The following is a 19,961-nucleotide window of genomic DNA, read 5'->3' as shown; positions in this document are numbered from 1 at the left end:
TAGGGCAGGATGTAGAATCTTGGGGGCAGCATGGAGCAGAGCTGCACAATGGCCAATCCCTCTGCTGGCATAAGATCCGTTACATTATGTAGTTTACACTAGTGGTAGAAGATAGAGCAGACCCTGGTCACTCTCCCTTCCACCAGGGCTGGGTTGGCCGAGGATCAGGGCTGCACCTGACTCCCCGTGGCTACCACTCAACAGTATGTCTAAACTGCATTCTGATGCAGTGAATTGGAGCCAAAATTATGCTGTATGTACTGGACTAAACTGAGTATCATCATGCAGAGTGTGAAGAAATGGGAAAATGAAGTGGAGAGACTTGGCTACCATAGAGAACTCTCAGTGCCATATATACAAATAATATTATACATGCAAATTACCTTGAGGTCCTGGGTATCTTAAATATTTTAGTTCGAAACCAAGACTTGTTTTTAATAAATTCACAATACAAGCCAATTAGGGCTGTCAAACAATTATTAAAAATGAATTGTGATTAATTGTGAGACTTAAAAAAAAAAAAAAGTGTTGATTAATCGCAGTTTTAATCAGTCCAGAGAAGGTTGGACGGGGTGGCTCCACAGGGGCCAGAAACAGGAGTGGAGCAGGGTGGTGGGAACAGGGGCACCCTTGCCCCAGAAGCATACAGCAGTTCTCCCCAGAGCACGGCATCCTGGGGGTTGGTCCCTCTCGCCCATTCCTAAAGCCAGCCTTGTCCAGTGGGGAGGGGATGGTGTAGGCAGCAGTGGCTGGGCTCCTCTCCCCTCCTTGGAAGGTCTTTAACAGGGTCTCCCAAATTGCCCACAGACTATGGGACTTGGTCACTATCAATTAGTGCAGTGGGGGGAGAGACCCCTAGAGTCACCCAGGCAGGGGGTCCTGCAACAGTGGCTCCGAAGATCGCTTTCCCTGCTTTGTATCCTTGCGGCTGTTGGCGATTGCCCTTACTTCTCCCCCGATGTAAAACAAATCAATATATTATCACAGGGGCAGGGGGCGCAAGACCAGCCCTGAGGATTCCAGTAATCTGCGCATCTGGTCTGGATATTATGGAATCTCTTGTCCTGCTCACTGCCACAACTGGTGCCTCCCTCCCCACCTGGCTACCCCCAAATCCCATCTCTAGAGGTGTGCGATTAACTCTCATTTAAAAAATTACACAATTTGTTTTTAATTAATCGCATGTGTTAACCTGGGGAGCAGTGTCGCTCCCTGTCATGGTGGCAGGGCAGCTGGCACAGACCCTGGATATGACAGCAGTCAGTCAGCGCTTCCCGGCAGGGCTCTCCCCCTCCTCTGGGCTAGGAGTTAGGGCCTGAGTGGGCAAGATCCTGGTAGTTGCGAGAGACCAATCAGATGCAGATGCAAGGGAGGGACCATTCGAGAAAAGGACCAATCAGGACTCTTTCTGAGCTACAACATCTGCTCCACAAAAAACCCAGATATTGCCTCTTATTTGAATATTCTGTCTGGATAGAGAAGGCAGAGGATCAAAAAAGAGGCCATGTCTGGGAAAACCCAGACATATGGTAATCCTATGGATATTTTCTTAATGAGACTCTCAAATTATTTTTTTTGCTATGGTTATGTTATCTTTTACATTTCTGCAGCACAAGCTGGAAGCCTTCTACACCGCAGATGTGCCTTCTTGTGGCTCTGAAGGATTCTGAAGATTCCTAGATTTCCATTTCTTCTATAAAGGTCACAGACCGAGCTGAACACTTAAATCCAGTTTACTCCATATGTGGTCAAACTTCAACTAAACTTGGTAGTTGAATTCCTGTTTCCTGATAGCCAGCCTCAGTCTAAAACTCATCCTAAATAATTAAAGAAATGTAACCTAGGACACTTCCATGGAAGCCTGTAAATCTTTAGAATGTCTGAAGCCAGCAGATCTTTGTTCTCCCATATAATGTACCCCAGACTGCTATAATTTACAAACTTTGCAGAGACCCATAGGTTGGGAAACAAAAGTAAGGAAGCTATGGGGAGTAGGCTTGGCAAGTCAGTCAATTGACCAGTCAAATAATGTCAGTTGATGGCCTATTTGACCGTGGTCAAATATTCCAACAAGTGTACCCTGCTGTAGTTAGTGTCCTATTTTTTTTTTTATTTTATCATGGTGCCATCGGTTTGCAAGCCTACTTAATTGTCTTGATCACTCATGTTACAGTACATGCTAATGCCGCCTGTTTGCCAAAGGTGACAAATCGAAAAATTGAGCACCTTCACTGATCTTCTTGAACAAATATTGTATTTATGTATGTTTGTATTTATATCTTTATTTGTATACCAGGCCATTAATGTACATGGTGGTTTACAAAGCACATTAAGTAAAAGTCCCAAAGAGCTTACAATCTAAACTGACTGAGCAAACACAAAGAAATAGTGGGGGGGGGAGAGCAAAGGATTCAGTAATTAAACCTCTTCAACTAACACAAAGAAAAAAACACTCAACCATTAAGCCTTTCCCTTACAAACAAAACTATCACAGCAATTAATTTTTTTATATTATTTAACAATATTTAATCCATAATATTTGGACCAAGCAAATGCCCAATCCTAGTGAGGAGGTAAAAAAAATCACAACCTATATATTCCCACTTGAAGCTGACCTTGGAATTCTAAAAATTGTCACTGGTAAAATATATTCTATTAAAAGACACTACTGCATCTAATTTTTTTGGCCCCTATTGTTACATGAAATACCTATGATCTTTAGAAGTGAGAGATTCGAGGTTTTTTTTTTGTATTTGATCAGTTTTTAGTGCAGTTTTAGCTACATATAATCATTTTCACAAGCTCCTTGTATAATCAGTTAGTTTCCTTCATTGCTTGTGAAGGTGTTTCACATAGCAAAAGGGAAGATAAACATCTTCAAAAATAGGAAAATGTGATTGTAAATTGGCAGAAAGAATTAGAGGGGAGGTGCAATATTGGAAAGAACTCTTTGTGCAACACGAGATTTCAAATTGAATATGTTCCTTTGAAACACTAAATATGCACCAAAACCCCCAAGTCCTGAAAGCAGTCATATTTCCCAGTAGTCACAGAAACAGCAATAAAATAATCATAAAAGCAAGGTTGACTATGAGTTTGGATTTTTTGTGTGTCTTTTGTTAAATAAAGCAGATTATTTCCTTTCTCAACACATACTTAGGAACAGTCTCCCAAGTCCAACTCACAACCAGGGGTGCCATCTTTGTACCCTCCCACTTCTGGGCTACTCTTGGGGCTGAAATGGCACCTGACCATAGGTGCTGGAACTAAGGGTGCTGCCGCACCACCTAGCTTGCAGTGGTTTCTATCATATACAAGGTTTACAGTTTGGTTCAATGGCTTTCAGGGCACCCACTATAAAAATTGTACAGGCACTCCTGCACCTGATGTAACCTAGGTAGCACAGGTTATAGCATGACACTGCAGGGTGCCTGTGGGCAGCAATACTACTGAGAATCACCACCGAACATAGTATTACAGGCCCATCCTCGCTCACCCTATCATGCCCTTGTGCAGGGACCTGTGGTAGCGGCATGTGCACAGCAGGCTACAGAGCTCCTATGCACTGTACGGAGGTATTCTCTCCTGGCTGGCTGCTGGGATGCCCTGGAATGCCACTGCAGCAATATACAAGGGCTATTAAGCTACGGCGAAATTTTCACCCAGATCTCCCACGCCTCATTCATCCTGCACAAAAATGTAGCATGAAGGATAGAAAGAGTCAGCAGGGGAAAAAACAGAAAAAAATATAGGAGGTGAAGAAAGGGGGAATTATAGATGAGGAAAGGAAGAAAAAAAATACTCACAGGAGACTGAAAAGCTAAAGAACAAAGATAGGCAAGAGAGAAAAGGCGGGTGAGAAAAGAGCTCAGGAAACATAGCAGATAAAAATATGATACATTGTTATACGGAAAGTTTATTGCCAAATTATTGCAATAAAACACACATTCCTGGTTGATATACATGTCAGCGGACATGCTTATGTGGAAGGAGCAGGCTCAGCAGCCCTGCTCATAAGTGGGAAATGTGCACAGGATCCTAATGTCTCTACAAACAGGAGAAAAGAGAACTTGCTCTGGGTTGATGGCATGTTCGTTTTAGTGGCTTTGGTGTATAGCAAATAGCTGATACAGGCCCAGACACAAAACTGGCATCTCTGAAAACTACTCTCTTATTCTCCAGAATCTCAGCATTCATATTTTAAAAATTAAGTCTCTAGCTGTTATGGCTGCAAAGGAAACCTCAAAACTGTGAAGAGAGTATAACTGAGGCAGAGATATTAATGATTTCATTCCTCTTGAAAGCAAGGCGAGAAGGGTATCACAGATCCGCACAATTTCCTGAGACTGACATCTCATTTTGGTGCCACAAATGGCTGGTATTTGGGAGATGCTACAGCTCCCCTCCACAAAAAACCAAACCCAAGAGCCTCGCAGAGCCCATGTGCATACACAAACCATGCCAAGAGGCACTCAAGCTCAAACAGCTAACGGAGCCAAGCGTCACACACAATTATATTTTTAATATCTGCACAATTTACTCTAAGCAGCATCATATTTTGAGGATGCAAGCTGAACATATTTTTTAGACAGAGCTCAGAAGAATATCACAGCCTCTCCCCCCACACACCCGCAGTCCAAACCCTGGCTTCGGTGTGTATTTGTTAATACTTGCCAGAGCCAAGTTATGGTCTGTTAAGTTTAAAATGTTCTAAAATTGAGGAAATTGCATCAGTTATTTCAACATTTTTCAGCAGGGAGGAAAAGGACCAGTTGGTTGAGGGCTATGAAGCAGAGGACCATATGGCAAGGGAAAAAAAGCATCAATTTATCTCCTACCCCTGAAACAACTGGTACCTGATGCACTTCAATCCCCTCTCCCTTTGAAATTGGCAGTGGAGGTCCTCTTCTTCCCCCCTGAGGAAAAGTGGAATTGGTGAGGAGGCAGACTGTGTTAGAAGAGACAGAGAGGCAAAACTTCCCCTTCTCCTGTCAGATACTCCTGCTGCTCTATATACTGCAGGGAAAGCTGAGGGCCCAACATATTCCACAGCTAGACACTCGCTTCTCCCATTTTTCCCACCTCAGCTTGCCATGGCTGGTGAGTTTCACGTCACCAGTCAGTGAGAAGCAGCATCAGTAAAGACGCTGAACTCCCCTAAATAAGGATGAGAAGGAAGAAGCTTCATTTTCAAGGTGGTGGGGCACAGTACTGCAGGCAACCAGTGGGGGCACTGCTGGAAGCCTGCAGCAAAGCAAAGAGAATAGTTGCTTTCTGTACTCCTGCTTAACACAGGCAACTGCTGCAAAACATGCAGAAGATCTGCATGGGAGACAGTAAACAGAGGTTGGTAGGCAGCACTACCTACTGTTACCCACATCTATGGGCCTCACAAATAGCAGCTTAACTGTAGAATAGTTTTTCCCTCAAAGATATATTGTATAGCCTGATGTTTCCAAAGGGACTGGAAGTACAAAGAGGAGGACAAATAACTTACAACTCTCTGTACAAATTGTAATTATACAGGTTTGCTGTGATGGTTGTTTCTCACAAGGGGTGAATAAACTCATGCAGGATTTCATTTCAGACTCCAAGTCTGTCAAAGCACAAATCAGCAGCTGACTCATCGAAACCTCTATCAAAAATTCAATTTTATCATCTGTTTGGTTTCTCACTTGTCTGGCTGTTTCCTCTCCTCCTGGATAGTATTGGCTGTCACTATCTGCAAGTCTAAAAGCCATGGCTAAGGGAAATAAAAGAACATGTCTGTACATGGGGTGGGGATAGGCATGTAAATAGTAGGTGCTGTTTGGATGTAATTTTGCTTTACTCTAATTTTTCACTTCACTTTTGCTCCCATTCTTTGAATACCCTGAAAATACAGGGAAGTAGAATACAAAACAAAAAACACTTGTTATAGCTATATTGGGATTGGAAGGCTCCCTCTGGGTTGATCTACACTACAGGGGAAAATCGATCTTAGATACGCAACTTCAGCTACGTGAATAACGTAGCTGAAGTCGAAGTATCTAAGATCGAATTACTCACAGTCCTCACGGTGCGGGATCAATGTCCACGGCTTCCCCTGTCGATTCCACAACTCCGCTCGGCTTGGTGGAGTTCCGGAACCGATATAAGCGTGTTCGGGGATCAATATATCGCGTCTAGATGAGATGCGATATATCGATCCCCGAGCAATCGATTGCTACCCGCCGATACAGCGGGTAGTGAAGACGTAGCCTCTGTCAAAAACTACCATTAACAGCATAAGGAACAGGTTGCTAGCTGCCTGTGGTGCACTTGCTGGCAAAACTGAGATCTATGATATTAGACTAAGGAATAATTTCCCAAAGAGAGAAGTGGAAACCTAACTGCTTGAACTGGACTGCACGAAGCATTACACAAAGTGTGCTGCTTGGAATCCTGTACTCTCAGGAGGGTGAACTGAGTCAATGTAGCTCAACAGGTGTGCTGCAACCTGGAAACGGTCACTAGGAGATATCCTGTGGGTTGCGCGCGTGCGCACACACACACACACACCCGCCCCCTAAAGAAAACAAAATCCCTGGAAAACTACAACCAACAGTAAAACTGGTCAGGAATAGGTTTGAAGTAGCTCTCTCCTTCCCCACTGCTTCTGGTTTGCTGCGTTTTGCTTCCCTCCACTCCTGCTCGTTTGTTGTGTGTCCTCAACTCTCTAATAATTGCTCTGTTCCACCCCTGAACACGTATCCACAATGGCTTGGCTCTGGGACAGGTAAAGAAGTGCTCCAAGGAGGTGTAGTACAGTATTCTCAACCTGCAGAGCTCAGCACTGTGCAGGTAAGGACAGGGGGGAAGTCCCATTCCACTCCATAGCACCAGCTCCCCATACCAGCAGTCTTACCAATCTTGGGAGGCAACCCCCTTGATGCACATACACAAGCCCGTCACCATCTTCACATTTTTAAAAAAAATCTATAGCTCATAACAAGGGCAAAAGACTGTCCCGTGACCCAAAATCCCACTAGGACTGTGGAATATGGTCAGTCACTGGCTGATATTTTCAGTCATTTTGCAGGTCACAAACCAAAAATGGACTGAAAACCACTGGACTAGATCGAGTTGGAAAACCTCTATTAACCTGATTTCCATAATTCTATCAAAATTCCTGCATTAAATCGAAGGAATGCCTTTGGGCACAACCATCAGATGGCACTAGCACAACTATTTTCAGTTCTTAACAACCAAAATCCATTCTTTAAAGCTCTATAGACATATTCACCTCTGTTACTACAGCTAAATCCATAGCAATATCATTTACTTCAGTAGAGTTACTCTGGATTTAATAAACGTAATGGCAGAATTTGACTGCCTACAAGGAAAAGACAAGTGGGACCTAAAAACATCAGAAGCCACCTGGGGAAAAAAAGTGGAAATGAAAATAAAATGAATTAGTCTATAAAGACTATTTCTACAGGGCCTCTACTATAGCTAGGGCTCTTTATTTGTAGAATAACAGAACTGATTCATTACCATTTTATGTGATGTGATGTTAAAAATCCCTTTTGCAAAACATTCTCTACCTTTGCTTGTGATCTTCATGCCCTCAGAAGTCAGTTCCATGCAACTTCCCCATGTGAATTGGGGAGAATGTCACAAAGCTAGTAGTCCTCTGGTGGGTACATGCATGGAGGGAGGAAGAGACCAAGGGAAGGAGGATGGGAAGGGGGCAAAGAGGACAAATAAATGGAATAATTTCAAGCTCTTTTCACTTAAACCTCTATTTCCTGAGAAGTCGTTTTATTTTATTGACAAACAGCTGGAACTGAAAATGAGACACCTTCAATATATAGCCCAGAATGAAAACATTAGAGTGGTTCCATCAGAGGTAAAAGCTGAGAGTGTGAGGGTCACTATACACAGCAAATGTTTCAGTGACAGGAACAATTTTGTTGTATAATTTTATGTTAATCCACTGTGTACATTTAGTAGTCAATCCTCAAGATTTCTCATTTCCCCCTGTGCTGATATTGTCCTGTTGGTGTACACTGGCCTGCCATATAGAGCATGGGGGAAAACACAGTCTGAAGCACAGTCTAGTCCAGTGGTTCTCAACCCGCGATGTGTGTACCCCTGGGGGGTACACAGAGGTCTTCCAGGAGGTACATCCACTCATCTAGATATTTGCCTAGTTTCATCACAGGCTACATAAAAAGCACTAGTGAAGTCAACACAAACTAAAATTTCATACAGATAAAATCAGACTAAGCAATTTTTCAGTAATAGTGTGATGTGCCACTTCTGTATTTTTATGTCTGCTTTTGTAAGCAAGTAGTTTTTAAGTGAGGTGTTGGTTAAAGGTACGCAAGACAAATCAGACTCCTGAAAGGGGTACAGTAATCTGGAAAAGTTGAGAACCACTGGCCTAGTTGGTGACGTATAGGCCTAGGACTCAGGTGATCTGGGTTCAGTTCCCAGCTCTACCTCAATTTGCTGTGTGACCTTTGGCAAGCAGACATCTGTGTTTCAGTTTTTCCTAATGGCATAATTATATCCAGTTAAAAGCTTCTAAGCGTTCATTCATTAACAATAGCGAAGAGCTCGGTGATCATTGAATGGAAGGTTTCCAGAAGTGTTTAACCTGGAGTTTAACCTGACCACTCCTGAAATTATACAATTACCTGGATTTGTATTGTTTGCACTGTATAAATAACTACTGATATGTTCCAGTAAGTGGAATGATGTGAAAAAATAAAAACTTGTGAAATGTTAGCCTAAAGAACAAAGCGCAAAACAGCCGAAAATACGTAGGAAAGTAATATGGAAAAGTTAGATAATGGGATGCCTTTTAAGGGTTTAACTTTTCTTGGACGACTAAAGATGTGTGTTATAAACAAATAATTTGGACAAGTTATCAATACAGCTACCATCATTTTCTGCATTAAAAGTCCAAGTAATGGCGAATATACAGTCACACCACTGTTAAGACAAGGTCAGCTAGGTAAGTAAATAAGTTTAATTAATTTATATTTACTTTGATAGTGGTGGTGGTTGCAGTAAGATAGCTGCTATTCTGTTATCCTTATGAAGGATAATAGATTTAGTAACTACAGTACTTTTACATTCTAAAACAGTTCTACGACATTTTTTGACAAAAATAATGAGGTTATAGCTACAAGAAGAACATTTTAGCAGTCTACAGGTTTTATGGCAATACATTTTATATTACAGTAGAACCCTGTTTCTCTTACCCTCCATTATCTAGTTCTCTGTATTAACTGAACAACCAGCACATGCAGATCCAGAAGTAAGTGACCTCTCCTGTAGCCGCTAGATGGTGCTGCAGTCTCGCACTCCTCCATTGGCCGGATTATCGGATTTTTTTTTTTTTATTATCGGATATGGCCCCGGTTCCAACTAGAGCGGATAAACAGGGTTCTACTGTACTAGTAGGTTGTTTATTTTGTAATTGATTTAGATCAAATCCTGATTAAACTGGCTTTGCTCTGGTTCTATTAATGGTTTGGGGAGAATCATTCTTCTTCTACAGTGCAGAACAGCAAAGCAGCTGCTAACTCAGCTCACTGGAGTTAGTAGCAACGAAGGCCACCAAGCTCCAATGCATATAAAATTTAATTATTGGGTCAACATAGATATATTCCCATTCACTATGCTCATTGCCCACCTAGCCTAAATTCCTACCCCTCTCCTCCATTTTCCATGCTGCCATGGAGAGGCCATTATTAAAAATATATAAAACATACCACGTTTACCATCACCCAAATCACTGCAGCAGCAAGATTGTAAAATGTATCAATAGGTTTTTGGATCATTAATGATTTTTCTTTTTTAATAAAGAAGCCACTCGAAAGCTACTCTGCGTAGGGTATAGTCTCCTTGTGAGGCCTCTCTGCAGACATGGGACGCCATACAGTGGAACCACATGATTCTGCTCTATTTAGGGTCTGCTGCACTGATGGAGGTGTGGAGACAAGATTTGGCCTTTTGGGTGAAAGGCTTAGAATGCTACAGAACTGAGCAAGACCAATTACTTACTTGGCAGGCATTATAAATCAACTGGTGTTCCAATTTTTTAATCCCTAGAATCTGTTGAAACATTTCATACAGCTGTTCTTTGCTCAGAATAAGTTCCGATACAGCACTTAATGCCATCCTATTGGGCTGTTTGCACAAGTCCTCTTCTCCCCTGCATATGGCATCATATTTGGCTATCCAAGAGCTTAACACTGTCTCTTTGCTTAATCCATCAATCTCTGGCAAACTTCGGACCCTTTTTTCTATGTTTTTCTTAAAAACATCTCTGAAGTCATTTGCAGAACATCCTCCACTGTGAACCATTCTGGCAACTCGGTCACTCTTGAGAAAAACCTTTTAAAACAAAATAAAAACACACAGTTAGGTATAGGCATAAATACTGAATACCTTAGTGTATAGGAATTACAGACTAGTATTGTGCTACTAAGAAAATGGCTTTATAATGTAAATTACACATGCAAAAACTGTTAAGTGTTTATCATAAAGATATGTATTTTTTTTTATAAGTTAATGGCTTCAATTAACAAAAGAACCAAACAACCTTACATGAAACTCTACATAGAATTACTAAAGACAAATTAAATTCTCTGAATGTGCAAAAAATTACATTTAAAATTAAGACTTCCTCTTTCCTCCATGGCCACAAGGGAAATCTAAAATGAACTGTAAATATTTATGAAAATACAGTCTTCCAACATCTTATCAATTCCTTCTGAAGATAAAAAAAAAAGTCTCACAAAAAATATATATATTTTTTTAAAAGTCCAATGGTGTTTCAAAAAATAAAGAAGGAAAATGCAGCCCTCAGCAAAATTTGCAACAGAATAAATTCAATAGCAGGATGGAAGTGGAACAACAGTGTTAAAACAGTTGAGAATGAGTGGAGCAGGTGCTTCACAGAATCATTGAAACATAGATTTGGAAGGAAGGGACTTCAAGAAGTCACCAAGTGCAGCCCCCATGTAAACAAGACCATGCCTGATGGATGTTTGTCCAACCTGCTCTTAAAAACCTCTAGTGATGGAGATTCAACAACCACCCTTGGAAACCTATTCCTGTGCTTAACTATCCTTATAGTTAAAAAGCTTTTCCTAATATCTAACCTAAATTTCCCTTGCTACAGATTAATCCCATTATTTCTTGTCCTACCTTCAATGGACAAGGAAAACAACTGTCATTGTCTTGTTTACAATAGCCCTTAACATATTTGAAGACTAATCAGATCCCTCCTCAGTCTTCTTTTCTCAAGACTAAACATGAACAGTTTTTTTTAACCTTTCTTCATAGGTCAAGTTTTTCTAAACCTTTTCTCTCCTCTGGAATGTCTGCCGTTTCTCCACATCCTTCCTAAAGTGGGGCACCCAGAATTGGAAACAGTACTTTAGCTGAGACCTCACCAGCGCCAGTAGAGCAGGACAATAACCTCATGTGTCTTACATACAACACTCCTGTTAATATATTACAGAATGAAATTAGCCTTTTTTGAAATTGCATCACACTGTCGACTCATCTTAATTTGTACTCTACTACAACCCAGAGATCCTTTTCAGTAGTATTACCATCTAGCCAATTATTCCCCATCGTAGCTGTGCATCTGATTCTTCCTTCCTAAGTAAGGTACTTTGTACTTATTATTGAATTCAGGCCAATTCTCCAATTTGTCAAGGTCATTTTGAATTCCTCTCCTGTCCTCCAAAAGTGCTTCCAATACCTCTTGGCTTGGTGTCACCTACCAATTTTATAAGCATACTCTTCATTCTATTATCCAAATCACTAATGAAAGTATTGAATAGTACCTGATCCAGGACAGACTCCTGCATGATCCCACTAGAGACGCCCTCCCATTTGACGATGAACCATTGATCATTACACTTAGTACAGTCTTTCAACCAGTTATTCACCCATTTTACAGTAATTTAATCTAGACTGAATTCCCTGGGTTGCTTATGAGAACATTGTGTGGGATGTGTCTAAAATCAAAATCTATCATGTCTACTGCTTCCCCCCATCCACTAGGTCAATAACCTGAGAAACAGGAAATTAGGTTGGTTTGGCATGATTTGTTCTTCACAGTTCCATGCTAGTTATTCCTCATAAACCTGTTATCCTCTAGGTATTTACAAACTGATTTAATAATTTGTTCCAGTATCTTCCCAGGTAACAATAAGAAGTCCAAGGATCAGAGAAAACCATGAGGTGGGTAGGTAAAAATATTCAAGGGAATAAGATGATCAATGCTAACACAGGATGGTTGGGAGTACCAGAAGAAAGAACAATGGAGTTAGTGTTGCATAAACTTAGATGACATACTAAAGATTCTCAGTTGGAAAGTACAGCACATTAGTAGATTGAGGCCAATATAAGGTAACTGCAAAAACGAATATAAATAATTGTGAAGTTTTATTAGTGTTTATTTAAATTTTAAAAACTTACAAAACGGTATTCATACATTCCATTAAGCCACTCCTTATGTATGGAATTAATCTGAATGGCTACTTGTGTTCAGCTCTTTAGAAACTCTCTTCAAGGCTTATTTCTACCACCATGTCTACAAGAAATTGTCCCACTTATAACTGTAACAGACAGGAGGAGAGGCATCAGACATAGCTGATATCTAAGAAAAAAAAGATGCATACATTTTGACTGTACCCCTCTCCTCCACCTTTTGAACATAGTTTGCCTACTCAGGCCTTGGCTACACTTGAGAGTTACAGTGCTGTTGGTGGCTTTATAGCGCAGTAACTCACTCCCTGTCCACACTGGCAAGGCACATACAGCGCTGTATCTCCGTAGCTACAGCGCTGCTTGTACTCCACTTCCCCGAGAGGAATAAAAAGAATAGCGCTTTTGCTGCAGCGCTGGGGCGTCAGTGTAAACAGGGAATAATCTTAGTACGCTGTGACTGACCTCCAGAAGCCTCCCATAATCCTTTTAAGTGAAGGTCCCGCTCTTTGTTTTGTTGTGATGCCTCTCTTTGTTTTGTTGTGGACTCCGGGCTCCTGGAGCTGCTTATAAAAAAACCAAACACAGTTACTGTTTGCTGTGAATGAGCAGAGGCAGGGGGGCTCCCTTTGGAACATCCACAGCTAGTGTATGCTTGAGGAGGGGGGGAGGGAGAGGCCTTGAGGAGAGAAGAAGCGCGGTGGGCGGGGGCGTTTTGAGGAGGCTGCTTATCTGGTCTGTGAGGAAAAAAACAGCTGCTGTTTGCTTTCAGTAAGTGAGAGAGGGGTGGGGGAGAGGGTCGGAACTTGCAAGGCAGCTGCTGACAGTGTCGGCTGCAAAAATCCACTCTCTCTCCCCCAAGTTCCCTGTCACACTCCACCCCACCCCACCCCTTTTGAAAAGCACGTTGCAGCCACTTGAACGCTGGGATAGCTTCCCATAATGCACCGCTCCCAATGCCGCTGCAGATGCTGCAAATGTGGCCATGACAGTGCGCTGGTATCTGTCAGTGTGGACAGACTGCAGCGCTTTCCCTACTCAGCTGTACAAACACAGGTTTAACTCCCAGCGCTACACAGCTGCAAGTGTAGCCTACCATTAGACTGGAAGCTCTTTAAGGGACAAATTGTCTTTTAGTGTGTTTGGACAGCACCTAGCACATTGTGGGCACTATCAGAAAACAAATGAAAGATGACAATAATATACAGGGTATGTCTACACTTCAAGCTGGGGTTGTAATTCCCAGCTCAAGCTAGTACACTAACAACAGAGTGAAACCGCAGCAGCAGAAGTGGCAGAAAGAGCTAGCTGCCTCAAGTACGCACCCAACTGAGATGCCCGGAAAGTACTCCAGGCAGCTGGCCCCTCCTGCCACTCATTTTGCTCCAGCTGCACTCTGGTAATTTTAGTATGCTAGCTCAATCAGTAGTAGTGCAGGTATGTCTCCTTGAGCTGGGAATCACATCCCCAACTCAAAGTGTAGACATGCCCACTGTTATAGATTCCACCTTCCTCCACGTGCATGAGGACAGTGCATCTAGCCAACAACTTAAAAACATTATTTCTAGGGCTGTCAATTAATTGGCATTAACTCATGCAATTAACTCAAACAAATAAACTGAGATAAAAAAATTAATCATGATTAACCACACTATTAAACAATAGAATACCAAATGAAAGTTATTAAATATTTTTGGATGTTTTTCTATATTTTCAAATATATTGATTTCTATTACAACACAGACTACAAAGTGTACTCTGCTCACTTTATATTATTATTATTAAATATTTGCACTGTAAAAACAACAAAACCAGTATTTTTCAATTCACCTCATACAAGTACTGTAGTGCAATCTCTTTATCGTGAAGAGCAACTTACAAATGTAGATTTTTTTGTTTGTTACATAACTGCACTCAAAAACAGAACAGTGTAAAACTTTAGAGCCTAAAACAGTGTTTCCTGAACTGGAGTTCGTGAACCCTTGGGGGTTCATGAAATGTTACAGGGGGTTCACGGGGAAAAATTCCCTAATGGCAGACAGAACTGTCCCTAGGGACCCCAAGCAGGATGGGACACTGAGAAGACTTAACTTTAAAGACTTCTTATAAGAAATGGAAAGGGAAGCGATATTTTTTGCTGTTTTTAAAATGAAATAATTTAAAAAACAATACTATCATGAAGAACAAGTTTAAGCTTTGTTGTAATGTGCGTTGTTTGCCTGGACCGCTCAAGACCTGAATGCTTGTGTAGGAGGAACTCTCTGAGTTGACTTCTTAAATACTTCCATGCTGTTTCACATCTGATACTTCTTGATGAAACATAGGAGCCTTGTCTTACAATAGGCTTATTCAAAGTGATAGAAGCTATGAAAGTGAGATCTTGGAAGAATGTTGCCATTTTCATAATGCAATAAAAATACTGTAATGATAAATAATAATTAATAACAGTGTGTAATAAACATGTCACAAAAACAAATTTTATATTTGCTAAGATCACTGCTTTTAAAATTTATACTCAGGTAAAGGAGAAAATCCCTGGAAATATTCATTTTTAAGAGAGGGTTCACAAGACTTGACATTTTCTTGAAAGGGGTTCACAGATTATTAAAGTTTGGGAACCACTGGCCTAAAAGTCCACTCAGTCCTACTTCTTGTTCAACCAATTGCTAAGACAAACAAGTTTGTTTATATTTACAGGAGATACTGCTGACTGTTTCTTATTTACAGTGTCACCTGAAAGTCAGAACAGGCGTTCACATGGCAATTTTGTAGCCGGCGTTGCAAGGTATTTATGTGCCAGATATGCTAAACATTTGTATGCCCCTTCATGCTTCGACCACCATTCCAGAGGACATGCTGATAATGCTCATTAAAAAAAATGCGTTGATCAAATTTGTGACTGAACTCCTTGGGGGAGAACTGTATGTCTCCTGTTCTTTTATATCCACATTCTGCCATAAATTTCATGTTATAGTCTCAGTTGATGACCCAGCACATGTTCATTTTAAGAGCACTTTCACAGCAGCTTTCACAAAACACAGAGAAGGTACCAATGTGAGATTTTTAAGTATAGATACAGCACTCGACCCAAGGTTTAAGAATCTGAATTCCAAAATCTGACAGGGACGAGGCGTGGAGAATGCTTTCAGATATCTTAAAGGACCAACACTCCAATGCAGAAACTACAGAACCCAAATCACCAAAAAAAGAAAATCAACCTTCTGCTGGTGGCATCTGACTCAGATGATGAAAATGAACGTGTGTCGGTCCGCTCTGCTTTGGATCATCATCAAGTAGAACCCATCATCAGCATGGATGCATTTCTTCTGGAATGGTGGCTGAAGCATTTGAATCTTTAGCACATCTGGTACGTAAATATCATGCATTGCTGGCTACAACAGTGCCATGTGAACTCCTGGTTTCACTCTCAGGTGACATTGTAAACAAGACGTGGGCAGCATTATCTCCTGCAAATTGTAACCAAACTTGTTTGTCTGGGCGATTGGTTGAAGTAGGACTGAGTGGACTTGTAGGTTCTAAAGTTTTACATTGTTTCATTTTTGAATGCAGTTATTTTTGTACATAGCTCTACATTTTTAAGTTCAACTGTCATGATAAAGAGATTGCACTAGAGTACTTGTATTAGATGAATTGAAATATACTATTTCTTTTGTTTTTTACAGTGCAAATATTTGTAATAAAAATAAAATATTCATGATTAATTATTTTAATCACTTGACAGCCCTAATTATTTCATACCATGTGCAAAATAAAAAGTTGGACTATACATGTCAACAAAAAAAGAGTGAAAAAAGAAAGAGAAGGCCAAGCAGGATGTGTTAGGGAGGTGTTGATGCCCAGTGATTCAAGCAACCTCTATAATATATTTTAAAGATTAATTTAATGATTTAATCTTCCAAATGTCATAATGACCCTTACTGTCTTGTAACCTGTAGATTATCTGGGACCAAAAGAGCCATGATCAAAGCTCGGGTTAAAAGACTTGGGTTCAGATGTGTTTCCTAGTGCATTAAACTAGGAGCTGGCATGGTTACAGATGACTTACTAGTTTAATTTCCTCAACACATTGTTCAAAAGTAAAATTAGAATCTAATTTCAGAACAAAACATATGGTCAGAAATTCCCTGGTGCAGTGAACTTTACTAACACAAATTGGTGCAAGTGCATTCTGTTTTCTTGTTGAAATACTTTGCAAATAAAACTATAATTTATTTCTTACAGCATCATCTGTGAAAACAAAGTTGTAAAGTGATTAGTTAAGAATCTAAGAAGGGCTCATGTAGCTTATGCTCTACTTTCTCTCTTTTGTATTCTGTTATCACAACAATAGATCTTTCACCACACTAGCATGCAGGCCTTACAAAATAGATTCAGATACAGATGGACTAGTGACATAACATTAATCAATCTTAGCAAAAGTTTCACATCATTGTTTACTTTCAATACAGCTAACTACAACTAATGAAAAAAATTGGTAGATCATCATACTCTTCACTCTATCCCCTCCCCTTTGTCTGTCTTGTCTACTTAGACCCTAAGCTCTTTGGCGCAGGAACTATCCCTTTCTCCTCTCTTTGCACAGCACCTAACTCAATACAGCCCCTAGGAATAATAAGAAGGAACAGGGGAAAAAAAAAAACTTTGTGCAAAATATTTTACCGTGTTGTTCCATACAATTTCATAACCCCAATGTTTTGTTTTATTGACATTTTGAGATGACATTTTCTGAAGCATTTGAAAAATCAAATAGCATCTTTTTGCTCAAATATTAGCTTGCAAATTTGTAATATATGTCTGCTGTTTCTAGACACGTCATAGGCTGATAAATGAATCAGGAACTTCCAAATTCTATTCTCATTTCTGCCACTGACTGGCCTTAATGATGCACACTAATTCACTGTGGTATTTTGCAAATGTTATTAGTAATGCCTCACAAAGTTTGTTATGTTGTGTTTTGTATGAAATTGAGGAGCAGTTAAGCTCCTTTTTGAGTAAGATAGACACGACCCAAACCACATGCAAGGTGGGTCAGAAACTGAGCTATTTGGTTGTGGGGGGGGGGGGTTGCTGGGTATTGTTTGATGGAACTGTGTGTGAGACAGAGAAGTAGCAGAAACACCGCAGCAGCAGACAGAAAGCCAACAACAACCAGCAAACCATTTGTAACATGACACTGAGATAAAGATAAGAGAGAGCGTGCACTCCTTGGGTAGAGTGTGGTTTGGAAAAAGAAGCTTGGAATATTGAGCAAGGAATCCATCTCGTGTTTGATTCCTACTGTGTTCAGGGAAACAGGACTCAGTACGTTCTTATAAACAAACAAGATTATCTCAAAGAAATACATGACTATTATCAATTTCTCCTCCTAATTAAAATAGCCCAACAGACTCCAAATACTGGATAATTGTTTGGGTCAAAGGGAGTAGCAATATCACTGCCCACATTTTGCAGTCTAAAAATCACACAGCAAGTCAGTCTCAGAACCAGGATTAGAACCCAGATATCTTGACTCCAAGTCTCAAATTTAATTACTTAGCCAAGTGGGATAATTTGGAGGGAATCTGTCTTTACAACTCATGAATCCTGTTTGATATTATGAAGTTATTATGCAAACAGATGTATCATGAAGCCCTTTTGTCAGTGTGTATCCACCATGAACAGGGAGGGTTGCATCACGTCTCTGCCAAACCAGGGACAAGGCAGGGAGAGGGAATTGAATTCTTAGAACTCAACCATCTTTTCCAAGTAAAGTACCTCGAGACAGTGGTGCTGCTTGAGTTTGGAGAAGATACTTCCTCTTGCTGCCTGAAGGGAGGGCAAGAATGGAGAGCGGTGGAAAGTTATCAGAACAGGACAAAGACAGGCGAGCAAAGCAAAAGGTTCTAAAAGGGCTCACAGAGGAACACAATGAAAGTTTGAGCAGGAGTGGGAAAGTGGACGGACTGGCTAAGGTTAGACCTAGGGAGAGAGGCTCCATGTGTCAGAAGGGAAGTAATGTAGCTGCAGGGGAAGGATCCTCCATCCCAAAGACGACCCAGACCCCCGCCCAAAGAACACTGCAATGGTGAGGAAATGTGTGTATGGGGTTATTACTTTTGTATAGATCTGTGTACATCTTCCTTCATTAAGTAAAGAGCAATGATATGTTAGAATTCTGTGCAGTGTCTGTGTTATACAGTTCTCCTACCACATGGCTCCTTGAAGAGGTAAACCAAAAGGTTTGGGTGGAGTTCTGGGGGAAGGAATATTTAAACTACAAGGGAATTCTGAGGGGCCAGCACTGAGCCCAGGGGCTAGGCAGCTTGGCCACTTAAACCCCACTATAATGCACCCTGCAATAATGCAAATTCAGATATAAGGTGATCATAAAGTGGCTCCGGCAGCCACAAGCAAAAAAGAAAAAAATAATTTTTTTGGACCCCAATGGTTGTGTTACAGCGGGGTTTCACTGTAGCTCTGAGAAGGGGGTGCTAGACAGAAAATGTGACTTGGGTCCACAAAATATGGACAGTCCTGGGCTGAGTTCAGACTCCAGAGGCCTAAAACACATGGGATCCAGTGGCTTAGTCTCCTCCCAGCAGTCTGGGGAGCCACTGGCAGCAGGGAGCCTGACAAGATCTATGACACCAAAATCACTTGGAGACAATGAGAAGGTAAGTGACTTGCCTAAGATCACTGACATACTGGACTAACCAAGACCTGGAAGTCAGGAGATCTGAATTCTAATTCTGGTTTGGAGACTTACATTCTGTTGTTCTTTGTGCAAGATACACAGGTGATTTTCAAAAGATGGTATGTACCTGCACCTCCCACTGACTTCAGCAGAATTTGCGGGTACTCAGCAGGTCTGTAAATCAGGCCATTAGCCTCTTGCTTTCAGTTGCTCTGTCTGCAAAAGGAGACACTACTACTCCTCAGCTACCTCAGAAGTATACTGTAAAGATTAATGCTTGCATAAATGTTTGTATAGTACTTTGAGTTTAAGAAACACCTTGGAAATTTTATTAACAGATGCCCCATACAGTCTGGAGGAGAAAAGAGCAATTGCAGAGGGAAAAGCAAATCTCTCTCCCTTTAATCTAGCTTTGATGTCTTCCACAGAGCCCAGGGGTCTCCCATTCAGCAGACCAAAAGGTAAACCTTTGGCTAGACCAGGGGTCTTAAGCATGCAGCCCACGGAGCTATTTCCTGCTGCCAGCCATAGGCACCGCCTCCCCATCATCCCCTTCCTTCCCCCCCACCCAGCGCACTGCATCCCCACTCATCCACCTACCTCCCAGCGCTTTCCGCTGCCAAACAGCTGTTTGGTGGTGCTTAGGACTTTCCAAGAGGGAGAAGGTGAAGAAGAGGTGGCGCCGGAGTGGGGATGAGGAGCATGAGTTGTATGCTATTCTGGCTTACAGATCACAAACAGAATTTTTGACTATGAGTCTAGTTCAACCTCCACTGAAGTCAATGGC

At 41.2% G+C, this 19,961-nt stretch overlaps 1 protein-coding gene across 8 annotated transcripts in view; it reads right to left on the bottom strand.

Moving 5' to 3' along the window:
• CADPS2 (calcium dependent secretion activator 2) overlaps positions 1 to 19,961 on the bottom strand; it is a 591,461-nt gene that overhangs the window by 383,513 nt on the left and 187,987 nt on the right. For all 8 annotated transcript variants that reach the window (XM_075065313.1, XM_075065326.1, XM_075065319.1 and 5 more), the window contains exon 3: positions 10,039 to 10,371. In XM_075065313.1, the coding sequence (XP_074921414.1) occupies positions 10,039 to 10,371 (333 nt within the window). The remainder of the gene's footprint in view (positions 1 to 10,038; positions 10,372 to 19,961) is intronic.

Source organism: Chelonoidis abingdonii, chromosome 1 (assembly GCF_003597395.2).
Source record: "Chelonoidis abingdonii isolate Lonesome George chromosome 1, CheloAbing_2.0, whole genome shotgun sequence".
Classification (NCBI taxonomy): Eukaryota; Metazoa; Chordata; order Testudines; family Testudinidae; genus Chelonoidis; species Chelonoidis abingdonii.
Note: the sequence above shows the minus strand (reverse complement) of the source record. Positions and strands in the feature narration are given on the sequence as shown.